General features: G+C 41.5%; 1 protein-coding gene and 1 long non-coding RNA gene across 7 annotated transcripts; one reads left to right on the top strand and one right to left on the bottom strand.

The window, feature by feature from the left end:
* Positions 1 to 11,826: 11,826 nt before the first annotated feature.
* LOC109905347 (probable G-protein coupled receptor 171) lies at positions 11,827 to 18,454 on the bottom strand. 5 transcript variants are annotated; one of them, XM_020502660.2, is made up of 5 exons: positions 17,307 to 17,658; positions 15,985 to 16,349; positions 13,416 to 15,434; positions 12,848 to 13,262; positions 11,827 to 12,688 (listed from the first exon to the last, which is right to left on the bottom strand). In XM_020502660.2, exons 2-3 carry the CDS (start codon positions 16,344 to 16,346, stop codon positions 14,696 to 14,698), a joined length of 1,101 nt encoding a protein of 366 aa, XP_020358249.1. In that variant the 5' UTR covers positions 16,347 to 16,349; positions 17,307 to 17,658; the 3' UTR covers positions 11,827 to 12,688; positions 12,848 to 13,262; positions 13,416 to 14,695. The 5 variants fall into 5 exon arrangements, with proteins under 5 accessions (XP_020358249.1, XP_020358251.1, XP_020358250.1 ...); XM_020502662.2 differs by lacking the exons at positions 15,985 to 16,349; positions 17,307 to 17,658 and adding an exon at positions 18,267 to 18,454 and having other exon boundaries at positions 13,416 to 13,479; XM_020502661.2 differs by lacking the exon at positions 15,985 to 16,349 and having other exon boundaries at positions 13,416 to 13,479; positions 17,307 to 17,439.
* A 559-nt stretch (positions 18,455 to 19,013) lies between these two features.
* On the top strand, positions 19,014 to 23,587 carry LOC109905350 (uncharacterized). Of its 2 annotated transcripts, XR_004203068.1 has the most exons (3): positions 19,014 to 19,071; positions 22,997 to 23,192; positions 23,499 to 23,587. It is a non-coding gene; the product is annotated as an uncharacterized LOC109905350 (long non-coding RNA). The 2 variants fall into 2 exon arrangements; XR_002257258.1 differs by lacking the exon at positions 23,499 to 23,587 and having other exon boundaries at positions 22,997 to 23,233.
* Positions 23,588 to 24,436: the final 849 nt, after the last annotated feature.

Raw genomic sequence — 24,436 nt, 5'->3', positions numbered from 1 at the left:
TTTGACCCAGTCACAGCACACCGAGTAAAGTTTGATTGTTTGCTTATTCACTTTCAATCGAATTGCAGTATCTTCAATCGAATCGCAAATCTTTCTCCAGACAGGTGAGTGTTCTTCAAGCAGAGTCCTATATGTCCAATTCATTGCCATAAATTTTGTGATTGATGGAAGTTAAGTTGACCACATGACACACTGCACAAAAGCAGAGCCAGGTTACTGAACCAATAGTGTGGGCATTCCTACATCTGCAGGAACGCCCCCCTCAAGCATCCCATTGGTTCCTGCCTGAACTCGCTCCTGCATGAACACCCCCCCCCCCCCCAAGCACAACGTCTTCATGCTTGTGACACGGTGAAAAGGGAAATAAATGTATTAACCAATAGACAGTGTCAATCGCCTGACGAACACCTGCCACCACCGTCTGACAGAACTGCAGGAAAACAGTTTGCGAAGGACACTGTCTACCATGTGCTAGCTATCTTCTTAGCGACACTTTGTGCTAGCTTGTTAGTTAGCTAGCACACGGTGTCACCCACACCTCCCACCTGCTGTGTACCGGAGAGAACCATGCCCAACAGGCATGAATGACTGTCTGCCAGTAGCCCCCGCCTCCCGCTAGCACAGCAGGCGAGAGACTGGAGCGGCATTGTGTGTTAGCTAACTAACTAGCTAGCACACAGTGTCGCCCTTGCCTCCTGCCTGCTGTGTACCGGACTACCCTCTACAGGATCGGTGGGTCCCACACAGGACGGTTGAGCTAACGTGGGCTAATGCGATTAGCATGAGGTTGTAAGTAACAAGAACATTTCCCAGGACATAGACATATCTGATATTGGCAGAAAGCTTAAATTCTTGTTAATATAACTTCACTGTCCAATTTACAGTAGCTATTACAGTAAAATAATACCATGATGTTGTTTGAGGAGAGTGCACATTTATGAACTTGAAAAGTTATTCATAAACCAATTAGGCACATTTGGGCAGTCCTGATACAAAATGTTGAACAGAAATGCAGTGGTTCATTGGATAAGTCTAAAACGTTGCACTTAACACTGCAGCCATCTAGTGGCCAAAATCAAAATTGCGCCTCGGCTGGAATAATACATTATGGCCTTTCTCTTGCATTTCTAAAATTATGGTACAAATGTTTTTTTATGTGTATTCACTTTTACCAGATCTAATGTGTTATATTCTCCTATATTCATTTCACATTTCCACAAACTTCAAAGTGTTTCCTTTTGAAATGGTATCAAGAAAATGCATATGCTTGCTTCAGGTCCTGAGCTACAGGCAGTTAGATTTGGGTATGTCATTTTAGGCGAAAAAGTGGAAAAAAAGGGTCTGATCCTAAGGGCTTGTAAGTAAGCATTTCACAGTAAGGTCTACTCCAGTTGTATTCGGCGCATGTGACAAATAACATTTGATTTGGTCATAGACAATGCACTGATGGAGGGTGTCATCGGTGGAGTTTGTGGGAAGCGTCATCATCAATTGGGGAGTAGATAGTCTAACACAACATGCACCTTTGACTGATGTTGTGGCAGAATCAGAATTATTTAGGTAACATTGATAAATAAGATGTTTTATCAATGTTCATAAGTATGTTTATTTGGGAAAAGTTACTTGGGGCCCAGAGAGGGGAGAGGTCAGGTTTGTCTTATCTGTGAATGTGTCTGTAACTATTCCTAAACCATGTGAAGGGATGGTGTGATTAATGGGGAACCAGCTAGTTGGCTCCACAATGTCTGTGTGCCAGTCACTCCTCTCCGTAAGCTCGTCCAGGAGGGGTTGTATTTTTTATGGGAATATCTAGAATTGATATATGCCATTGAATGAGGTAATGCTTTGGTCCTAAGTGGTACCAAGAACGAGAAGTAGAACCTCGTCTAAGAGGGCAAACTGAACGATAATTTATAGCTAATGCTGTCTGGCTATAGGATACTCTTTTTTTCTGGTAAAAGGTTCTTTGTGTAATGTTCCTAAGATCTGTTATTCGTCATGTGAGTTTTGATGGGTGTGTCTTGGCTATAAATGATACTAAGAACTGTTTTGTAAGCACTCTCAGAGAATTCATTTATAGACACTGAATTGATCTGAGAGTCACAGGGCTATGGTGAAGCTCATATAATTAAAGATGGCCTTTATGATAACTCTGACTTGTGTGTGGTTTACTCTCTCATGATTTGGTAATACAGGAAATTTCCAAGACATTTGGCGACGAGGAAGGGATGTGAAACTTCACTCGGTGACCATTCCTGACAATCTAGGTAAATAAATCGTGCACGAGGGATCCCTCAAAATTGGGATCTTAGGGAAACCACACTTCAGGAACGAAGCAGATGGACCAACCTTTGATCTGAGAGGAAGCGAGCAGAGTGGATACCACATCTCGAACTGAGTTTTTTTTTAAGAAAGAGGTGAGCGAACCACACACACTTGAAGTCCATTTTTTTTAAAAATATGCCTCTGTTACGTATACTCTGAGTGTGAATTCCTCTGTAAGGAGGGCACTTTGGAGGTGTAAGCAGGGCCGAGTCAGAGGAGAGTAATCTGAGAGTTTGTGGACTCAAAGATACTCTGCCACTGTCCGGTTGCGAGTGACCAAGAGCTGTCCTGACACTGAATTGATCACAGTGGGGATTGGTGCGGTCTGTGGGGGTGAGGGGCAAGGGTGACTGTGTTCTGTGTGAAACATGGTACTTGGTGAAGCCCTATTGGAAGAAGGACCTCATTCTGTGTGTCTGTGTGATTGTCTAAGTGACCCTCAGACGTGGTGAATTCCAATTATTTTAAATGTGCTAGCCAGGTATGCCCTGGGTTACTCTGTGTGAGTATTTTGTTATGGGATCACTCGGTAATATTTGTCGGAGCGTTCTGTGTGAGCGGGGTAGGTTGACTCTGTGTGAGTAACCTTTCAAGTATGTTCTGTGTGAACGTCTGACCAGTTCTGTGTGAACATCTGACCAGTTCTGTGTGAACATCTGACCAATCCTGTGTGGGTGATCCTTAAAGTTCTGTCTGAGTACCTAAGATTTTTTATGTTTTATATGGATTCTGTGAATATTTTAAATTATGATTAATTGTATGTGTGTATAATCAATTACTACAGATTTGATAAAGTAATGCTGAGAATATAATTAGATACAATTTAAACCACCCGTTCGTAGACGTACGTAGGTTTTGAGTTGGTATCTTTAATGGATAATTTGATAAAGATGAGGGTGTAAGCACTATTAAACTAGCCTACAAAATCTTGGAAATTGAGCTCTGGAAACTGATTAGAGTGTGTCCACTTTTGGTTATTTTACCCTAACGATGTAACTATAAAACGCTTATTGGATTATCTCCGTCTGGGTACAACATTTGAAATAAAACTGCCCTTAAGGTCTGATAATGTTAGATTTTTTCTTCCCAGCATGAGATAAATTGCGGGATTTATTGAATAAACTGTTTTCCATAAAGTTAGAGAGAATTCGAGGGAATTTCGAAGTAATTTATAATGTCGTACACAGCCTAAAGTTTCCATCAAACAAATTATCATTGCGTGATGTAGTAAAGTAATTGAAATACGTTGCATGAGTAAACATAATCTACTTTTATTAAAAGGCGCAGGATCTGTTTCCTTGTGTAATAAATTTTATTTTTTGATTGCTAATCTATTCATTTGGCATATGAGAATCATAGCCGGAGTAACGCTTGGACCTTTAAAACTATCGGAATTGCCGATAGTGACATGTCCAGATTTTACGAATACAGACAATTGTAAAGTGGGTTTATTTGCGGAGAATCTTAGTCATTTACATAGTGTTGGTGGTATAGTGGTGAGCATAGCTTCCTTCCAAGCTGGAGCCCCGTGTTTGGTTCCCAGCCAAGGCGTTAACTAAAATCTGAGTTTTGGATTGTAATTAAACTATTTGTATGGCTTCCCTGGAAAATGATGGTCGCTTGTGTTTGTATAAAATATAAAGGGAACTTTTTAAATAGCTTGTTTGGTTCAAATTGAAAGACTAATTCATTCAACTTAAAATAAGAGCGAAGCGACTCAAGACAGTATCTGTTGCCTAAATGATCTACTGGAATAATGTATTGAGAATTGAGTCGTATTTAAATAACTATCAATAGAGGAGACAGTTACCTAAATTAAAGACATTCTAAATAATAGCGGAGAGATAATGGCGATAGAGAGGTGCCCACCGAAATGTTTTTCATTCTTATAGATTGACTGACACATGTTATAATTTTGGCGCTGTGTGTGTTATTTTTAAAGTCTTGGACATTTCATAAGTGTGAAGATGAAAGAGAAGAGAAAGTTGTAAAGTTTGGTTTTAAAGCTTTTGCCCACTGGGAAAAAAAGAAATAGGATATGTTGAGCTGAAAGGGATTCAGGTGTGAGTAAGGAAACATTGTGATAATGTATTCTGATGGTTATTGATTCATGATTCATTAATGATAGTTTTGTTAACTCTATAGTCAACACAATTGCATATGTTTTGGGAAACTAGCTAGGTTGAATTTGGTTATTTGTGCTTTTCCCCTGATACATAGACATCTGTCTCAGGGGCATCAGTTTTTTTTTTTTAAGAAACATGCTGATTGTGTTTTATTTTATTGAGATGTAAACATGAGTCTCTGAGCAATTTTTTCATCTGAACCATTATAGTAGTGAGTTCTTGTGTAGTTTGTTTGTTATTTGCATGAATTTATCACTGTATCATCTGCATACATTGGAACTTCAGACCCTGTACAGACAGAAGGAAGATCATTAATGTACGTGCTGAACAGTATTGACCTTTGGGGAATGAAAACTTTGTGGATATGAGTGGAAAAAATTTGTTTTGATTTTTACGCTGATGAGACAACGCTAACTTTCGAAAGATTTTAGATTTGTTAAAAATCAGGATAGTTTTTACTAAATTTATATCAACAGGTTGAAATTATTAGATTGCTGATTAAAGGGGTTTGTTTATTTGTTACTGTTTATTGTTGATTTTAGGTGTTGATTTTACTTAATTAAACAAATTTCCACGACACTGACAAAAAAAAAATCCACATGTGGTTAGGTCATACAAATTTGAATAGTTTAGAAAACTGAGGCTAGCCAGCAAAACATAAACAAGTGTACTGCAGTGATCTTAGTACAACACCTATGAACCTTGTTTAAAAAATAATACTTACTTCAAATCAAATCAAATTGTATTTGTCACATACACATGGTTAGCAGATGTTAATGCGAGTGTAGCGAAATGCTTGTGCTTCTAGTTCCGACAATGCAGTAATAACCAACAAGTAATCTAACTAACAATTCCAAAACTACTGTCTTATACACAGTGTAATGGGATAAAGAATATGTACATAAGGATATATGAATGAGTGATGGTACAGAGCAGCATAGGCAAGATACAGTAGATGGTATCGAGTACAGTATATACATATGAGATGAGTATGTAAACAAAGTGGCATAGTTAAAGTGGCTAGTGATACATGTATTACATAAGGATGCAGTCGATGATATAGAGTACAGTATATACGTATGCATATGAGATGAATAATGTAGGGTAAGTAACATTATATAAGGTAGCATTGTTTAAAGTGGCTAGTGATATATTTACATCATTTCCCATCAATTCCCATTATTAAAGTGGCTGGAGTTGAGTCAGTGTCAGTGTCAGTGTGTTGGCAGCAGCCACTCAATGTTAGTGGTGGCTGTTTAACAGTCTGATGGCCTTGAGATAGAAGCTGTTTTTCAGTCTCTCGGTCCCAGCTTTGATGCACCTGTACTGACCTCGCCTTCTGGATGATAGCAGGGTGAACAGGCAGTGGCTCGGGTGGTTGATGTCCTTGATGATCTTTATGGCCTTCCTGTAACATCGGGTGGTGTAGGTGTCCTGGAGGGCAGGTAGTTTGCCCCCGGTGATGCGTTGTGCAGACCTCACTACCCTCTGGAGAGCCTTACGGTTGAGGGCGGAGCAGTTGCCGTACCAGGCGGTGATACAGCCCGCCAGGATGCTCTCGATTGTGCATCTGTAGAAGTTTGTGAGTGCTTTTGGTGACAAGCCAAATTTCTTCAGCCTCCTGAGGTTGAAGAGGCGCTGCTGCGCCTTCTTCACGATGCTGTCTGTGTGAGTGGACCAATTCAGTTTGTCTGTGATGTGTATGCCGAGGAACTTAAAACTTGCTACCCTCTCCACTACTGTTCCATCGATGTGGATAGGGGGGTGTTCCCTCTGCTGTTTCCTGAAGTCCACAATCATCTCCTTAGTTTTGTTGACGTTGAGTGTGAGGTTATTTTCCTGACACCACACTCCGAGGGCCCTCACCTCCTCCCTGTAGGCCGTCTCGTCGTTGTTGATAATCAAGCCTACCACTGTTGTGTCGTTCAGATGTCACTCTTTCGTTGTGTCTGTTTGTTGGTTTTCAGTTGAGACACCGAAGTCACTGTCTGTTTAAAATGACATTACAGGAAGTGGTGAACACAATGAGTTTCATGTTCAATTTCTTTAGCGTATACACCCAGACGACACATCCTAGACAGTCAGTGACCTGTAGAAGGAAGCCCAAAAAGATTTCCATTCTGAATCTCACCATTTTGTAGTTTGAAAAAAAGTCAAACCATTAAAACATTTTTATTTTTATCTCAGTGTACCTAAGGAATACGTTTGCTTGACAGTATCTTACCATTTGTACAGCAGATTGAAACAAGTCCTATTTTTGGTTGAAATGTCCTATTTGACAGGTCTATTTAGCATTAGAAACTGAGATATAATCTAACGCTTTAAAAGAGGATGCACTTTAATTGCATATTTTATATTTAGGTGTTACTATTTGCTCCAATATTGTTTTGGCATTCTGTATGTTGGACTTCCTCTTGTAAAAGCCTTCCTCATACCACACAAAAACAAAAAGCTTTTAGCTATATTATGTTATGCTTTTAAGGTTTTACATTTTGAGGACATGAAATTCTGTGGTGGGATTCGGCGGTCTGTATCTGCTACAGGAACTGATGCACAGAAATAAGATGTGCTCTGATCTGTGCTTTTGATCACACATGGAAATTATGACAGGTACTCGTTTCTAATGTGTATCATTTATTGGAGCTTGATACAAATACATAAGACACGAAGTGCACAGACACTAACCTTGGTGTTTTATCTGGCTGTACGTGTTGCCATGCTTTGATTGATTGAACGCACAATGATTAATACTGTACTTTTGTCAACAACAATGCTAGAGCCATTGACTAAGAGGACAATGAGTGTGCAGGTTGGTTGAATAGAGAGTTTGGGGACAGAAACAAGGCCAAGCAGTATATTTCTCAGTCTAAATCACTAAGGTAAACCACAGGTTACATATAGTCAGGTCAAGCTGTCGTCTGAGTTTATTATTAAAGGAAAAATTATAGCTGAGGTCGAGGCTCTCAGCCGGGCAAAATAGCGGTACAAGGAAAATAGGCAAATGTATGTTCTATCTAGACCAAAGCATGCCCATAGGTAACCCATTTCATATTCTGTATTGAGTAGAGACATCACATTTTTAGTTAGCCAATTTTAGCCTCAATATATGTATTTTATAATATATATTTATTTATGTTCCAGGCAGTTCCATTTTTTTCCCCCAATACAAAGTTCTAATCATTTCTAGGTATGTGGAAGAGATGCTGGGAAAAATATATACAGTAGATAGACAATGTACAATATATACAGAAATAGTTAGAGTGAACAGATTAGCAAAGGAAAACAGTTTTACGTGTATAGCATCCGATGAATTTGTGGCAATGAATTACATTCAGAAGTTCCTTTACAACTGCCATTTTCAACAGATTCAACTGTACTGGCACATGATCCAGAAGGAGGGCAGTGCGGTGTGTCCTAAATGACACTGGCCCGTCTCGACATACTTAACGACGTCCTTGTCTGGGTGCATGGCAGGGTGGTCAGGTTCCCCTGGCTAATTCTCCTAGCTCCTGGTGGTGGGGCTGTACTGTCTGGCTGTGCCATTGTTGTACTAAGACGCCTCTGCATGCCCAGCTAGGCCCTGAAGGTCTTCCAGAAGATGAAGTAGATGAGTGGGTCCAGGCAGGCATTGAGGACTGACAGCAGCACGGTCAGTTACTTCAGGTAGGCCTTGCTGGCATATCCACAATAAACTGCTTGAACTCCTGCCCATTAGCAAACGGGCTTTGAGCATTCCATTGCAGTATTACTACCATAACTAAAATCAAGTAATACAAAACTCCAGCTTCGGCTGGTTGAGGTAATCTCAAAACTCTTCCCATGTCAATCCTGTCATACTCAGATGTTTCCCAGCCACTTTCACTATCAGCTGAATCCTCTCGGTTTTAGACTACTTTAGCAGTGCTATTGATAGCTGCTGCTATAAACTTCACCAACACTCTCTTATCTATGTACAGTTGAAGTCGGAAGTTTACATACACTTAGGTTGGAGTCATTAAAACTCATTTTTCAACCATGCCACACATTTCTTGTTAACAAACTATAGTTTTGGCAAGTCGGTTAGGACATCTACTTTGTGCATGACACAAGTAATTTCTCCAACAATTGTTTACAGACAGATTATTTAACCTATAATTCACAGTATCACAATTCCAGTGGGTCAGAAGTTTACATACACTAAGTTGACTGTGCCTTTAAACAGCTTGGAAAATTCCAGAAAATTATGTCATGGCTTTAGAAGCTTCTGATAGGCTAATTGACATCATTTGAGTCAATTGGAGGTGTACCTGTAGATGTATTTCAAGGCCTACCTTCGAACTCAGTGCCTCTTCGCTTGACATCACGCAGCCGTCATACCGCTCAGGAAGGAGACGCGTTTTGTCTCCGAGAGATGAACTTACTTTGGTGCGAAAAGTGTAAATCAATTCCAGAACAACAGCAAAGGACCTTGTGAAGATGTTGGAGGAAACGGGAGCAAAAGTATCTATATCCACAGTAAAACGAGTCTTATACCGACATAACCTGAAAGGCCGCTCAGCAAGGAAGAAGCCACTGCTCCAAAACCGCCATAAAAAAGCCAGACTACAATTTGCAACTGCACATGGGGACAAAGATCGTACTTTTTGGAGAAATGTCCTCTGGTCTGATGAAACAAAAATAGAACTGTTTGGCCATAAAGACCATCATTATGTTTGGAGGAAAAAGAGTGAGGCTTGCAAACCGAAGAACACCATCCCAACCGTGAAGCACGGGAGTGGCAGCATCATGTTGTGGGGGTGCTTTGCTGCAATAGGGACTGGTGCACTAAAGAAAATAGATGGCATCATGAGGGAGGAAAATTATGTGGATATATTGAAGCAACATCTCAAGACATCAGTCAGGAAGTTAAAGGTTGGTCGCAAGTGTGTCTTCCAAATGGACAATGACCCCAAAGTTGTGGCAAAATGGCTCAAGGACAATAAAGTCACGGTATTGAAGTGGCCATCACAAAGCCCTGACCTCAATCCTATAGAACATGTGTGGGCAGAACTGAAAAAGCTTGTGTAAGCAAGGAGGCCTACAAGCCTGACTTAGTTACACCAGCTCTGTCAGGAGGAATGGGCCAAAATTCACCCAACTTGTTGTGGGAAGCTTGTGGAAGGCTAACCGAAATGTTTGACCCAGTTAAACAATTTTAAATGCAATGCTACCAAATATTAATTGAGTGTACGTAAACTTCTGACCCATTGGGAATGTGATGAAATAAAAGCTGAAATAAATCATTATCTCTACTATTATTCTGACATTTCACATTCTTAAAATAAAGTGGTAATCCTAACTGACCTAAGACAGATCATTTTTACTGGGATTAATTGTCATGAATTGTGAAAAGCTGAGTTTATATGTATTTGGCTAAGGTGTATGTACAGTTAACTTCCGACTTCAACTGTATATGAGATCTCTGCCCACCTGCCCCGTTATCCCTGGTCTAGATGCTCCAACCCATCTCTTCCTTGAACCTGTATCTCCCTGGACCTGGACCTCCCTCACTGCCTCACCATATGACACCCTTCTCTCCCCTCTCACTTGTTGCACCTCCGCTGCCTGCTTCATTGCCTCAAAAACCACCATACACCACACTATGAGCACCCCCACAGCTGTAGTACTTTGGTTGTACACCATTGACACAGTTCCCATACTCATGCTCCCCTCCACACCTGGCACGCCTCTTTCTCTCTTTACAGGCTGTTGCCACGTGCCCAAACCTCTGACAGTTAGAACATCTTAAAGGCTTGGGTACATAAGCCCTCACATAATAACTCATATATCCTGTGGTTACTTTATTTGGAAGTATCCTGTCCGTGAAATGTAACAGAATAGACGGGCTATCTACCCTCACTTCATCCCTTGTTGCTTGCCATCTTTGAAAATTCACTGGAACGCTTCTTCTAAAAATTTAACTTACCTCTTTAGTGCTAACACTCACAGGCACTCCTGTTATCACCCCAATGCTTGATCAGTCCAGCTGATCAACACCACCTTACAGTTCCCTATTTGCTTCACTCTGAGCTTTTTGCCTCCACCCCATGTCTTTACAGAACACAAACAAGCTCCCATCTCTTAACCCTATTGTATTAACAACTTCCCCAATCAACTATTTTATCACAGCCGCCAACCTTATCGGACTCATTTCCCCAACTCCCCCTTCCTCCCTGAACCTCAGAATCACTTTAAGCTCCTCCTGACCTCCATGATCCCCTCGCAACTTATCTTGCCCTTCCTCCTCAGCACTCTCTACCACTGAAATGCCTCTGACGTTGGAAACTATGTTGCTTTCCTCAATCATCATTTTCTTCATATCCTCCATAGACCTCGTGCTCCCCTTCAAATCCCTACTCCTTTTCTCTCCTGCTTTGTTTTTTATTTTTCCCTCTCTCCCCTTTATTTGTACCGCTATGCGCGTACTTGCTTTGCTTTCTTCTCAGTCACTATCTCCTACTGTCACTGACCCAGTTACAGCTGGGCTGAACTGCCATCACGCTGAGTAAAGTTTGATTGTTTGCCCATTCCCCTTCAATCGAATTGCAATTTCTCTCTGCTACCACCCCTGCCAATCCTTCTCCAGATATGTTCTCACGTGTTCTTCAAGCAGAGTCCTGAATGTCAAGTTGATTGCGCTTGATTTTTGGATTGATGGAAGTTAAATTGACCACATGACACACTGCACAAAAGCAGGGCCAGGTTCATGCTTGTAACACTTTTGAATGCAGGTCAAAAGGGAAATAAAAGTATTAACCAGTAGACTGTCATTCGCTCCCACCTGCCAAACACCTGTCCCCACCTTTGTTAACAGAACTGCGGGACAACAGGTGGCGAAGGACACTGTCTACCGGAGGCTCGGGCGACACCATGTGCTAACTAACTAACTAGCTAGGGTGGGTCTAGCTAGCTAGTTAGCAACACTTTGTGCTACTTTTAGTTAGTTAGTACACGGTGTCACCCACACCTCCCGTCTGCTGCATACCGGAGAAAACCATGCCAGACAGGCGTGGGAGAAGGACACTGTCTACCGGTCGCCCCCGCCTCCCGCTAGCACAGCAGGTGTGAGGCTAAAGCGACATTGTGTGTTAGCTAACTAGCTAGCTTGCTAGTCAGGGACACCGTGTGCTAGCAAAATATGAACAAAAGCATGAGATGAGCTATAAAACTTAGGGGGTGGGATCCTGCCCCATAACAAAAAAAGTATAGAATTGCAGGAAATTAGCTTTAAAACTGAAACATTTTCTCTTAATCTAATGACAAAATGTGTAGAATACCATTATAAAACTAGACATTTTTCTCTGCACTGTGTCAAAATGTGTTGAAATGCAGGAATTTAGCGAAAAAAGAAGCAATCATCTGTTAATCATCTTTAATTCAGTGTGATCATGCAACAATGAAATGTAAAACAATGCAATCATAACATCACAACATCATGGGACTGCATAAAACACCTCACAGCGAAGAATCATTTTTGTCTAGGCCTACAGGCTACTCTATTGTAAAGTGGTTGGTAAAATGTTTTTCATACGGCGGTCATTCTCTGTTTCTTTATCTCTGTCACCCCCTCTCTCTCTCCTACTCCTTGGCAGTTATTGGCTGTAGCTTCAAGTCTTCACTGGCTTGGGATGGTGTTTGAATCCCGTCTGCTCCTCCTACTCCTGAACACCTCCCTGACCCTCTGTCTGAATGCCTTGGAGAAGTAGTAGTAGAGCACGGGGTCCAGGCAGAGATGCAGCACCACCAGCAGTAATGTGGACTCCTTGGCCAAGAAGAGGTGCCTCTTGGTCTGGCAGTCTGGAGTGATGACCTCGGTCTGGGCCAGCGTATAGGGCGTCCGTACCACATGGTATGGCACGAAGCACACCACGTATGCTGCCGTCACCACCGTAACATTGACGGTTGCACGGCGAGCATGGCGCCACTGTTCAGGGTCATTCCTGCTCGCCAGCAACCTCTTTAGCACCAGACCGTTGGAGACGAGGACAGCCGTGGACGCGTTGAGGAACAGGATGGTACAGAGGAAGACTGCGAGGCCGTGCCAGTGGAGTCCCACCTCCTGCTTCAGCTTGGAGCAGCTCAGGAACTTCCTCTCTGGGACATCCTGGATGGGCAGGGCCATGTTGGGCACCATGATGAGGAGCACAAGTAGCCACACCGTCACTGACATCAGCCGGGCGAAGCCCACTTCTTGTATACGGAACAGTCTGGAGCTCTGGCTGGTCAATCAATCAATAAATCAATCAATCACTGTTTAAAGTGCCTCTAATTCTAGCAAAATATTTAACCAAAAAAATGCTAATAATCCTTACACAATAATGAACAATAGTACAATATTAAAATAAGTTCAAAAGACAGTTTCAAAACCATAATAATACCTGATCTGCATGTAGCAGTCAATGCTGATGAAGGTGAGGAAGAAGATGGACACATACATGCTGATGTAGACTACCACGGCGCTCACCTGGCAGTGGAAGACCATGAAGCCCCAGGGTGACACACCCAGGTCTTTGGCCACCTTGAAGGGCAGGGCCAGGGTGAGCAGGAGGTCAGCGGTCAGGAGATTGACCAGGTAGACATTGATGCTCTTCTTGTCATTGTAGCTGTGTATGAACACCCACAGAGCCACCAGGTTGGCAGCTATGCTGGTGAGAAAGACCAGGATGTAGAGCACGCTGAAAACCTCCATCTGGTCATTGACAACGCACTGAGCGAGGGTGTCATCGGTGGAGTTTGTGGGAAGCGTCATCATCAATTGGGGAGTAGATAGTCTAACACAACATGCACCTTTGACTGACAAAACAAATCCACATGTGGTTAGGTCATACAAATTTGATCCGTTTAGAAAACTGAGGCCAGCCAGCAAAACATAAACAAGTGTACTTGCAGTGATCTTAGAACAACACCTATGAACCTTGTTTAAAAAATAAATAATGAGAACCTTACTCTAAATGTCACTTCTCCGTTGTGTCTGTTTGTTGGTTTTCAGCTGAGTCACCGACGTCACTGTCTGTTTAAAATGAGATTACAGGAAGTGGTGAACACTATGAGTTTCATGTTCAACTTCTTTAGCATATATACCCAGACGACACATCCTAGACAGTCAGGGACCGGTAAAAGGAAGCCAGAAAAAGATTTCCATTCTGAATCTCACCAATTTGTAAACAATCTAACCATTTAAAAACAATGTTTTTTATCCCACTATACCCAAGGATTACGTTTGCTTGACATTATCTCACCATTTGTACAGTAGATTGAAACAATCCTATTTTTTGTTGAAATGTCCTATTTGACACATCTATTTAGCATTAGAAACTGAGATATAATCTAACGCTTTAACAGAGGATGCACTTTAGTTGCATATTTTATTTGTAGGTTTATTTGCTACAATATTGTTTTGGCATTCTGTATGTTGGACTTCCTCTTGTAAAAGCCTTCCTCATACCACACAAAAACAAAAAGCTTTTAGCTATATTATGTTATGCTTTTAAGGTTTTACATTTTGAGGACATGAAATTCTGTGGTGGGTTTCGGCGGTCTGTATCTGCTACAGGAACTGATGCACAGAAATAAGATGTGCTCAATAGAGAAGTGTAATTTCTGTTCCCTAATCTGTGCTTTTGATCACACATGGAAATTATGACATGTACTCATTTCTAATGTGTATCATTTATTGGAGCTTGATACAAATACATAAGGCACGAAGTGCACAGACACTAACCTTGGTGTTTTATCTGGCTGTACGTGTTGCCATGCTTTGATTGATTGAACGCACAATGATTAATACTGTACTTTTGTCAACAACAATGCTAGAGCCATTTATTAAGAGTATGTGTGCAGGTAGGTTGAATAGAGAGGTTGGGGACAGAATCAAGGCCAAACAATATATTTCTCAGTCTAAATCACTAAGGTAAACCACAGGTTACATATAGTCAGTCAAGCTGTCGTCTGAGTTTATCAGGAAAATTTAAGTCTGAGGTCTAGGCTCTCAAACAGGGCAAAATAGCAGTACAAGGCAAATAGGCAAATGTATGTTCTATCTATACCAAAGGATGCCCATAGGTAACCCATGTCATATTCTGTATTGAGTAGAGACATCAAATTAGCACATTTTAGCCTCCAAAACAAGTATTGACATTCTAGGCAGTTTATCTTTTTTTCCCCAATACAAAGTTCAAATAATTTCTAGTAGATAGAAAATGTACCAGAGGGCAGTGCTGTCTATTCTAAATTACACTGGCCCGTCTCGACATGCTGAACGACGTCCTTGTCTGGGTGCATGGCAGGGTGGTCAGGTTCCCCTGGCTAATTCTCCTAGCTCCTGGCGGTGGGGCTGTACTGTCTGGCTGTGCCATTGTTATACTAAGGCGCCTCTGCATGCCCAGCTGGGCCCTGAAGGTCTTACAGAAGATGAAGTAGATGAGTGGGTCCAGGCAGGCATTGAGGACTGACAGCAGCACTGTCAGCTCCTTCATGTAGTAGAAGGCCTGATGCCAGTAACACCTGTGCAAGAAGGGCCGGATGAAGGCGTAGGGCAGGCGCACCAGGTGGTACGGCACAAAGCACACGCAGAACACAGTGACCAGAACTAGCATGTTTCTCTTGGAGCGGCTGAGGTTCCTTCCGGATCCACAGGAAGGGTGTTTCTGCTGGTTCAGCTGCGCCTGTCGCAGCCTGAGGATGGTGCCCCAGTAGAAGAAGACGAGGGAAAACAGAACAAAGAGGAAGATGGCGGCCGAGAAACTGTGGATTATCTTGTAGATCAGTAGAAGCTGGGTGCTGTGGAGGGAGTCGCAGCCTATGGTACCGGGGATGAGATCTGCACCCCAAGTGGTGAGGAGGGATACGGTCAGGTACGCAGATGATGAAGCCAGAAGGGTGACCCAGGTTGCCATGGAGATGTAGTGGGCAGCGCGCACCGTTTGCAGGGTGTGGGTCTCCAGAGGACGGACGATCTTCAGGTACCTGTAGGCAGTAGGATGGCTTAGCAGGGGTAAGAGGAATTGAGAACTGACTCATTACTGAGTCTTACTGATGTTGTATTCATGAACATGGCTGCCAACCTGAATGGTGTCAGTGAAATGTGCACCTTTTGAAGGTGAAATTTGCAACAACAAAAAAAGATACATTTGAAGGGTAGCTAGCACTGACGACACTTACGCAGCATCACAAGAAGACTATTCAACTTGATTCACATATCCAAATCAAACAATATTGCTGTAGTTGTGTCACTGGACATGGGAAAGGAATCTGATAGGGTCAGCTGGCCTTTTCTCTTTACAGTCCAAAACAATTAAATGGATAAAGATTATATATACACAACACCTACAGTATCTGTTGTAAACAATGGGAAAATGTCTCAACCATTTATGCTGGCTAGCAGGGGCATTCTCATGAATTTTTTCCACTGCTATTTCCCTCTTTATAGAACCTCTTGCCTGTGCTATCAGACAGAACAACCAAATCCATGGCATACAGGCTGACAGACATGGACTTGTCAGTTATCAATAAATACCTGTTGGCTGCGATGTAGTCCATGAAGAGGATGCTGGCATACATGTTGAGGTAGAAGGCCGTGGCTCCAAAGTTGCAGTACACATGGCGCATGATGGTCGAGTTGTGGGTGGCGTAGTTGGCAATGCGGAGAGGCAGACACAGGCTGAGGAAGAAGTCTGCCGCGGCCAGGTTCTGCATATATACTGTCACGCTGGATTGGTGGCGCTGGGCTCGGCAGAAGTAGACCCGCACCGTGAAGCCGTTGAGAACCACGCCCACCAGGAAGACCAGGGAGTAGGTTATGGTGAAGAATGGGTGGGCGGAGATCTCCATCAAGCCGCAAGAGGCCGACCCAGAACCATTTCCCACAGTGTAGTTCATGGTCTGTACAGAGGATGTATTGAAATAGCTGTCCATTCCTCCCAAAATGGAATCATTAAAACATTTCTAGCCCGTCTATCTATGGGTAACATGGTTGACGTGTTACGCTCGACGTGCTCAGTTTTCCACCACAAAATAGCCAAAAAGAGTAGAACCAGCTATTTATTTTTAAAGTTGCACCATATTAAAAAGGGAGGCCAGTTCACGTAATAAGGTTGACCTTAAATTGAGGGACAGGATTCTTAAGAATATTTATTTTATGTGATTAGTGATTCATCTAATCACATTAATGACATAATACTCTTCAGAAATGACACAACTAGGGCTTTACAATAATGGTGAAAACCCTGGAAAAGGTCTGGTGTTAAGTGGTTAAAAATCTTCCTAGAAGTTACAGAGGATGCACAGAGGGGCATCTCAAAATGATACATTTTGGCACTTTAGCAAGTCATTATTCATATAAAAAATATATATATTTATTGAATTTTCCATGTGGCCTATGTTCAAATGAATTAAAATATCAAAGGGACACAAATGTCTCTCTATTCGTGGAACAACCCTCCTATCTATCTGTTATACAGATCCTCGAATATCAACGTTCTTCTGCCTCAGTTCCTTACAGCATCTTTGTCAATCTCCAACAATTCATTAATGATCTTGGTTAAGCTTTGTAGTAGTCATCAATAAATCATTATAACTGCTTATAAGTAATAGTATACATTTGAAAATACTCATTTATGAATAGAATGTAAACTATACATTGTTTATTCATGCTTATGCATGAAAGTGGTACTACCATGATATGTAAAATACTTAACTGACAGGGAAATAGATATGCTCATCTGCATCGCTCCACTATTGCTCTCTTAAGCTGTTACTTAAAAAAATCTTTCACTCATTTGTTGCAGAATTATTAAGTTATCACTATGTAATAGAGAATGTTATGAATATATCTCTTACCCTTCTTCTGTTCCAAAGATACAGTATGTCAGCTGGACCGCCTGGTTAGATCAAAATATGTTCTCTATATTCTCTACAACTTCCTTTTTTCATGAGGTAGTGTGAATGCGTATGAATGTGGGTGTGTGTGTGTGTGTGTGTGTGTGTGTGTGTGTGTGTCTCTGTGTGTGTTGGTGATAGACAGAGAGCAAGAGTAAGAATGCCTGAATGCACATGTGTACATGTGTGTGAGCGTGCATGTGTTCTAGAGAGAGAGGAAGAGGGCGCATGGAAATATTTGTCTAGTCAAGAAACAGTAATGTAGTGATAGCTAAATAGGTCATCAGTCAATACTATAAATGCAGATCTCAGATACTGCATTTGGAAGTCAAATCAAGAGGTCGCTTGACAAATATATACTTTTTGCCCCGTAGCAGTTCTCCTCACTGAATTGAGTTCATTATGATGGTGTGATAAGGTCATCTGGAGCATCCACAGAAACATCACTTCTTGAATTCCCTACTTGGCTGTGTTCCAAAACAAGTAAAAGACACACCCTCTCCCCTCAGCCCTCAAATTAAGTGGACAGTTCAGAAGAAGTATCATGAAGTATGATGAATTGACACTTGCAAGGCAATGGGTGAGGGAGGAATAAATTCCTTGCCCGGAGATTCGTCTCGTTTGTCCCACGGTTGTGTTTTCAGTCATCATGGAACCACCCATAGCTGCTGTGTGTGTTTTATATGCGCTACAGTCAATTATGATTGTCTTTCATATATTGGCTGGAAGACAATGCATACATCGAGTACTAGCCATTCGACAATATCTGGTAAATCAGAAATGATAATGTCAGGGAAAGTTGTATGCACTATCTAATGTTTCCAAAAGCTAACCAAACAAAAACATCCTTACTTTTACGATACGTGTTTGTGCCGTCATATGCATTAGTAGCATAACTTATTTACATTCATTTTTACTTACACTTGTATGTTGACGTCTCCATATTGATGTTGGTTTTAAGTTTTGTCTGACTTTTCTTAGCGGATGTAATACAATCATCGCAAATTGAGTTATGGGGTGTTTCAGGCCCGGGAGTGAACAGAATTGTACACTTGATCACAAACGAGGGCTGAGGGGCTTACGTTGCCAACTTCCCTTGCTTGGCTAATTGTTTGGACCAACGACAAATATGGCTGCTGGGATTCCCCCAAGGGCATAAGGCGAGGGTAAGTGGAGGAGGATGTGTCTTTTACGTGTTTGAAACGCAGCCCTTGTCTGTGCAGTTTGATACAAACAAGCTGTAGCACTGCCTGGAGTTGTCATCAACTCACACACATCCAACAAATACATTTAATTCAGTAAGAACCACATAAATACCCCAGTGGTATATCAAGCTAGCAGGTTTTATGTTTTTATTTCCCCTTATACAGCAACTTGAAGGTGAATGGGGAAAATAGTGAACATGAGGAGGATGATAGGGCACCGACAAGCAGTTCCAGGAAGTGGATCCTCAATGCTTGGAACCCGTTGTGATAATAAATATTAGCGATATTACTGTGCAACATTCTATTTTCATTCTATTTTCTCCCAAGATCGTTCGTATGTTCGTATGTTGATGTAGTGAGCCTTGCGGATTGTATTGTCCAATCATAGAGCAGATACAAGCCACATGATCTGCGAGCGAATACATAACGGCAGCTGACGACAGATCACGTGACTTGCATCTGCTCCGTGACTGGACGACACATACCTCAATGGATAAGTAGTTTGTTTCCCCTCAACACCGGTATGTACAGTCTTGAACTCTTGACTCTTTTTCTTCTTATATCACAGTTTTTTTATTCAACATTAACCAGCATGTTGTTGAAATGTGTATGCTAAAAATGACTGGCCATGTCAGTTCCGGAACCACATGAAAATAAAATAAAAGCGAGACGCACACTCTAGGAGCTCAGATGCAAAAAATTAATTACCAATGTTTCGACAGCCAAGCTGTCTTCATCAGGCTATAATCACAAACACTGCGGGATGACTCGTTTATATAGTGTCAAAAGACACAGGTGTCTGTAATCATGGCCAAGAGTGGCCTAATATCATTGGTTAATAATCAAATATTAAAATGTCATACAAAGAACAGCATACAAACAACAAATGGATAGCATACGATCATAGATTAATTTGACTACACAAGCTTACAAACAATTACAATGGCAAAGTCACAATAATCACAAGAATGGCTTCAGATCAAAGTGTACGTTGAGACCGAAGGGCGCAAGGGTCTTTAAATTAAAGATCCAGGCAGCCTCTCGTTTTAACAATAAATTATCAAGGTCGCCCCCTCTCCTAGGGAGGGTGACATGTTCAATGCCAATATAACGCAGAGACGAGATCGAGTGGCCTGCCTCCAAGAAGTGGGCCGCAACTGGATAAGTAAAGTTTTTACACTTAATGGTGCTACGATGCTCTGAGATACGTACTTTTAATTCGCGCTTTGTTTTACCTACATCATTTTTTACCACAAGGACAAGATAAATAACTGCCTTAGTGGAGCACGTAATAACACCTTTTATTGGGATCGATTTCCCTGTTTGTGGGTGTTTGAAGGATCTACATTTATAAGTGCCATTGCATTGAGCACAGCCATTACATTTGGGTGACAACTATCAGCCCTCAACAAACTGTTACGATCAGTAGGCTTCCTGTAAAGATCAGTGTATAGAACATTATCTTCACACAAGATCAGAAGATCAAGAAAACTGGTATCAGATTGCATAGTAAATCTCAGATGTTCAGACTCAGAACAGGAGTTAAGAAAAGCATGGAATGCCTGGAGCTGTTTTGCATCACCCCTCCATAAAACAAAAATATCATCAATATACCGTTTCCAAATAATGATGTGAGGCAAGAAAACATTTTTGAGAGGATTGAAAACAGACTGTTTCTCCATGTAACCCACATACAAATTAGCATTAGCAATATGTCTGGATAGAGTGATTGCGATTGGCTGGAGGTATAAAATAACTCGGAGAATGTGCAGGAGAGCAAGAGTGGCCTAATATCATTGGTTAATAATCAAATATTAAAATGTCATACAAAGAACAGCATACAAACAACTAATGGATAGCATATGATCATCGATTAATTTGACTACATAAGCTTACAACAATTACAATGGCAAAGTCACAATAATCACAAGAATGGCTTCAGATCAAAGTCTACGTTGAGACCGAAGGGGGCAAAGGTCTTTAAATTAAAGATCCAGGCAGCCTCTCGTTTTAATAATAAATGATCAAGGTCACCCCCTCTCTGTTTTTTTAGAAACATCCGTTTAAGGGAATACTTTAACTCCCCTAATTCTGACACTTATATTGAACCAGTAGGTTGCTCTCCTGCACATACTCCGACTCCTTTTCGAAGCAAGAGTTATTTTATACCTCCAGCCAATCGCAATCACTCTATCGAGACATATTGCAGACTTGTGGAAAATGATGTTGGACATCTCCTTAAGAATAAAAAGGATCCAAATCTTTCCATAATTTACCTAAGAATAAAAAACAAGCTTTGCTTGATTTACAATCCGATACGTCAGTCCTTATATGTCCTGCTGATAAGGGTGGGTCGGTTGTACTCATGGATAGGACAGTTTATGTACATGAGTGTCATAGACAGCTGCTTGACAACACCTTTTACAAGAAACTCAGAAGTGACCCCACTTCCCAATTTCAGAATACTATCTTTACTGTCCTAGATGGGTATTTAACTTCTGAAAAGGAACATGCTTTTTTGGCTATTCAACACCCTAAAATTGCCACTTTCTATACTTTGCCGAAATTACACAAGAATGTTACACAACCTCCAGGGCGCCCTATTGTAGCGGGCATTGATGCAGTAACGGCCCCTCTATCTACTTTTGTAGATTTTTTTATTAGACCACTCGCAGAACAGCTCCCCTCCTTTGTAAAGGACACCAGTAGTAGGATCTCTATCATTGAATCTCTTGATCCTCTCCCTGAGAATACCTTGTTAGTTACTTTTGATGTTGAGTCATTATACACTAATATTCCACACGAGGGCGGTATTGAAGCTATGGAACATTTTCTTCTGCAACGTGACCCTAATGAACTACCTTCCAGTGCATGCATTGTAACGTTGGCTGAAATAGTACTCACGCATAACTATTTAATGTTTCTAAATGATTTCTTTATTCAGATGAAAGGTACTGCTATGGGATCCCCCATGGCTCCTAACTATGCTAATTTGTATGTGGGTTACATGGAGAAACAGTCTATTTTCAATCCTCTCAAAAATGTTTTCTTGCCTCACATCATTATTTGGAAACGGTATATTGATGATATTTTTGTTCTATGGAGGGGAGATTTACTATGCAATCTGATACACATCAAATCAGTTTCCTTGATCTTCTGATCTTGTGTGAAGATAATGTTCTATACACTGATCTTCACAGGAAGCCTACTGATCGTAACAGTTTGTTGAGGGCTGATAGTTGTCACCCACTTCCCTTGAAAAATAGTTTGCCCTATAGCCAATTCTGTCGAATCAAAAGAATTGAGACGCAAAGAAAGTTCAAGGAGAGGGGCTACAAGAATGATCAGATTAATATTGCCATTGAGAACATTCTAAACAAAACGAGACATGACCTTTTTCAAGGTCAGTCTCGCAAAAAGACGCATTCTTGCGTTCTAACTACCCGCTATTCAAAGTGCTCTGAACAAATTAAGGGAATTGTTCACAAACATTGGCACATCCTAAAATCCGATGATAGTCTCGGTAATGTGTTTTCGGACCTTCCCTTGGTCATATTCTCGCGGGGCAGAAATCTCAGAGACCAATTGGTAAACTCTGATTTACCACCCCAAGATATTCCTGAACAACGTCTATTTGCGCCCCTAATAGTTGTCACCCAAATGTAATGGCTGTGCTCAATGCAATGGCACTTATAAATGTAGATCCTTCAAACACCCACAAACAGGGAAATCGATCCCAATAAAAGGTGTTATTACGTGCTCCACTAAGGCAGTTATTTATCTTGTCCTTGTGGTAAAAAATGATGTAGGTAAAACAAAGCGCGAATTAAAAGTACGTATCTCAGAGCATCGTAGCACTATTAATTGTAAAAACTAAACGTATCCAGTTGCGGCCCACTTCTTGGAGGCAGGCCACTCGATCTCGTCTCTGCGTTATAATGGCATCGAACATGTCACCCTCCCTAGGAGAGGGGTGACCTTGATAATTTATTGTTAAAACGAGAGGCTGCCTGGATCTTTAATTTAAAGACCCTTGCACCCTTCGGTCTCAACGTAGACTTTGATCTGAAGCCATTCTTGTGATTCTTGTGACTTTGCCATTGTAATTGTTTGTAAGCTTGTGTAGTCAAATTCAGAAGCTATCCATTTGTTGTTTGTATGCTGTTCTTTGTATGACATTTTAATATTTGATTATTAACCAATGATATTAGGCCACTCTTGGCCATGATTACAGACACCTGTGTCTTTTGACACTATATAAACGAGTCATCCCGCAGTGTTTGTGATTATACCCTGATGAAGACAGCTTGGCTGTCGAAACATTGGTAATTACATTTTTGCATCTGAGCTCCTAGAGTGTGCGGCTCTCTTTTATTTTATTTTCAAGTTTTCTACTCCGCTAGCCAGCACCTCGTCTTAATAGTTTTGCGTTTCTTTTTCTTCTAGATAGTTCTGGAACCACAACCATGAAATGAGGGGCGCGGCCCGTCAGAGCCCTATGGAGGAGTTGGTGGCTGCCTGGTACTCTGGAATGCTGTTGTTCAGGCCTCTAGTTTCCTGAGACATCCTCTCTTCTAGACATTCCTCCAGCCATGAAAATGTATCTCTATCTATTACAACCACAGAGGAGATTTGTTTGTGTGTATGTGTACACTTGGGGATTAAACCATTTTTTCAATTTTCTTAACTTTAATTTTTTGCAGCAAAATATCCATATACATGTGTGTATGTATGTGTATATATATATATATGTATATATATATATGACATTATAACTACTTACATGTTTTGTCAGCAGTTATGTCATAATGTGTTAGTTAATGTAGAGACAAACAATTGTGCATATCTTTTTGACAAAGTTAATTTACAAATATAGCTATTTAGCAAGTTAGCTGCCTAGCTAATGACATGAGTATGACATTATAATTCGTGTTGTTTAATGTTTTAGGGACTCCTGAGAACCAGCACACCAGGCTGTCGTCTTGGGAAACAGTGGATGTAAAGAATCTAGCTAGCTAAAGCATTTACTGCAAATTGTATATACAATTGTGTAAGCTTGCCTTGCAATGCAGCTGAAGTAACATAGCTAGTTAACTGTTTACTTTCTTATTGTGTAGTGGAGGATAAAAATAACTGAATGCCTATGGATGTGTAGCTAGCTACGGTATGTAGCCGATCTGTGTTTGTCCGTGATGTGTACGCCACCTTCTCCACTGCTGTCTTGTAGATGTGGATAGGGGGGTGCTCCCTCTCTGCTGTTTGCTGAAGTCCACAATCATCTCCTTTGTTTTGTTGATGTTGAGTGAGAGGTTGTTTTGCTTACACCACACTCCGAGTGCCCTCAACTCCTCTTGGAGGCTGTCTCATCGTTGTTGGTAATCAAGCCTACTACTCCAACTCAAACTTGATGATTGAGTTGGAGGCGTGCATGGCCACACAGTCATGGGTGAACAGAGAGTACAGAAGGGGGCTGAGCATGCACCCTTGTGGGGCTCCAGTGTTGAGGATCAGCGAAGTGGAGATGTTGTTTCCTAACTTCACCACCTGGGGGCAGCCTGTCAGGAAGTCCAGGACCCAATTGCACAGGGCGGGGTTGAGACCCAGTGCCTCTAGCTTCATGATGAGCTTGGAGGTTACTATGGTGTTGAATGCTGAGCTATAGTCAATGAACAGCATTCTTACATAGGGTATTCCTCTTGTCCAGGTGGGATAGGGCAGTGTGCAGTGTTATGGACCTATTGCGGCGGTAAGCAAATTGAAGTGGGTAAGGTGGAGGTGATATGATCCTTGACTAGCCTCTCAAAGCACTTCTCAATGACAGAAGTGAGTGCCACGGGGCGATAGTCATTAAGTTCAGTTACCTTTGCCTTCTTGGGTACAGGAACA

The sequence above is a fragment of the Oncorhynchus kisutch genome, linkage group LG15 (genome assembly GCF_002021735.2).
Source record: "Oncorhynchus kisutch isolate 150728-3 linkage group LG15, Okis_V2, whole genome shotgun sequence".
In the NCBI taxonomy this organism is placed as follows: Eukaryota; Metazoa; Chordata; class Actinopteri; order Salmoniformes; family Salmonidae; genus Oncorhynchus; species Oncorhynchus kisutch.
The sequence above is the reverse complement of the archived record's forward strand: the minus strand, read 5'-3'. Positions and strand labels throughout refer to the sequence as shown.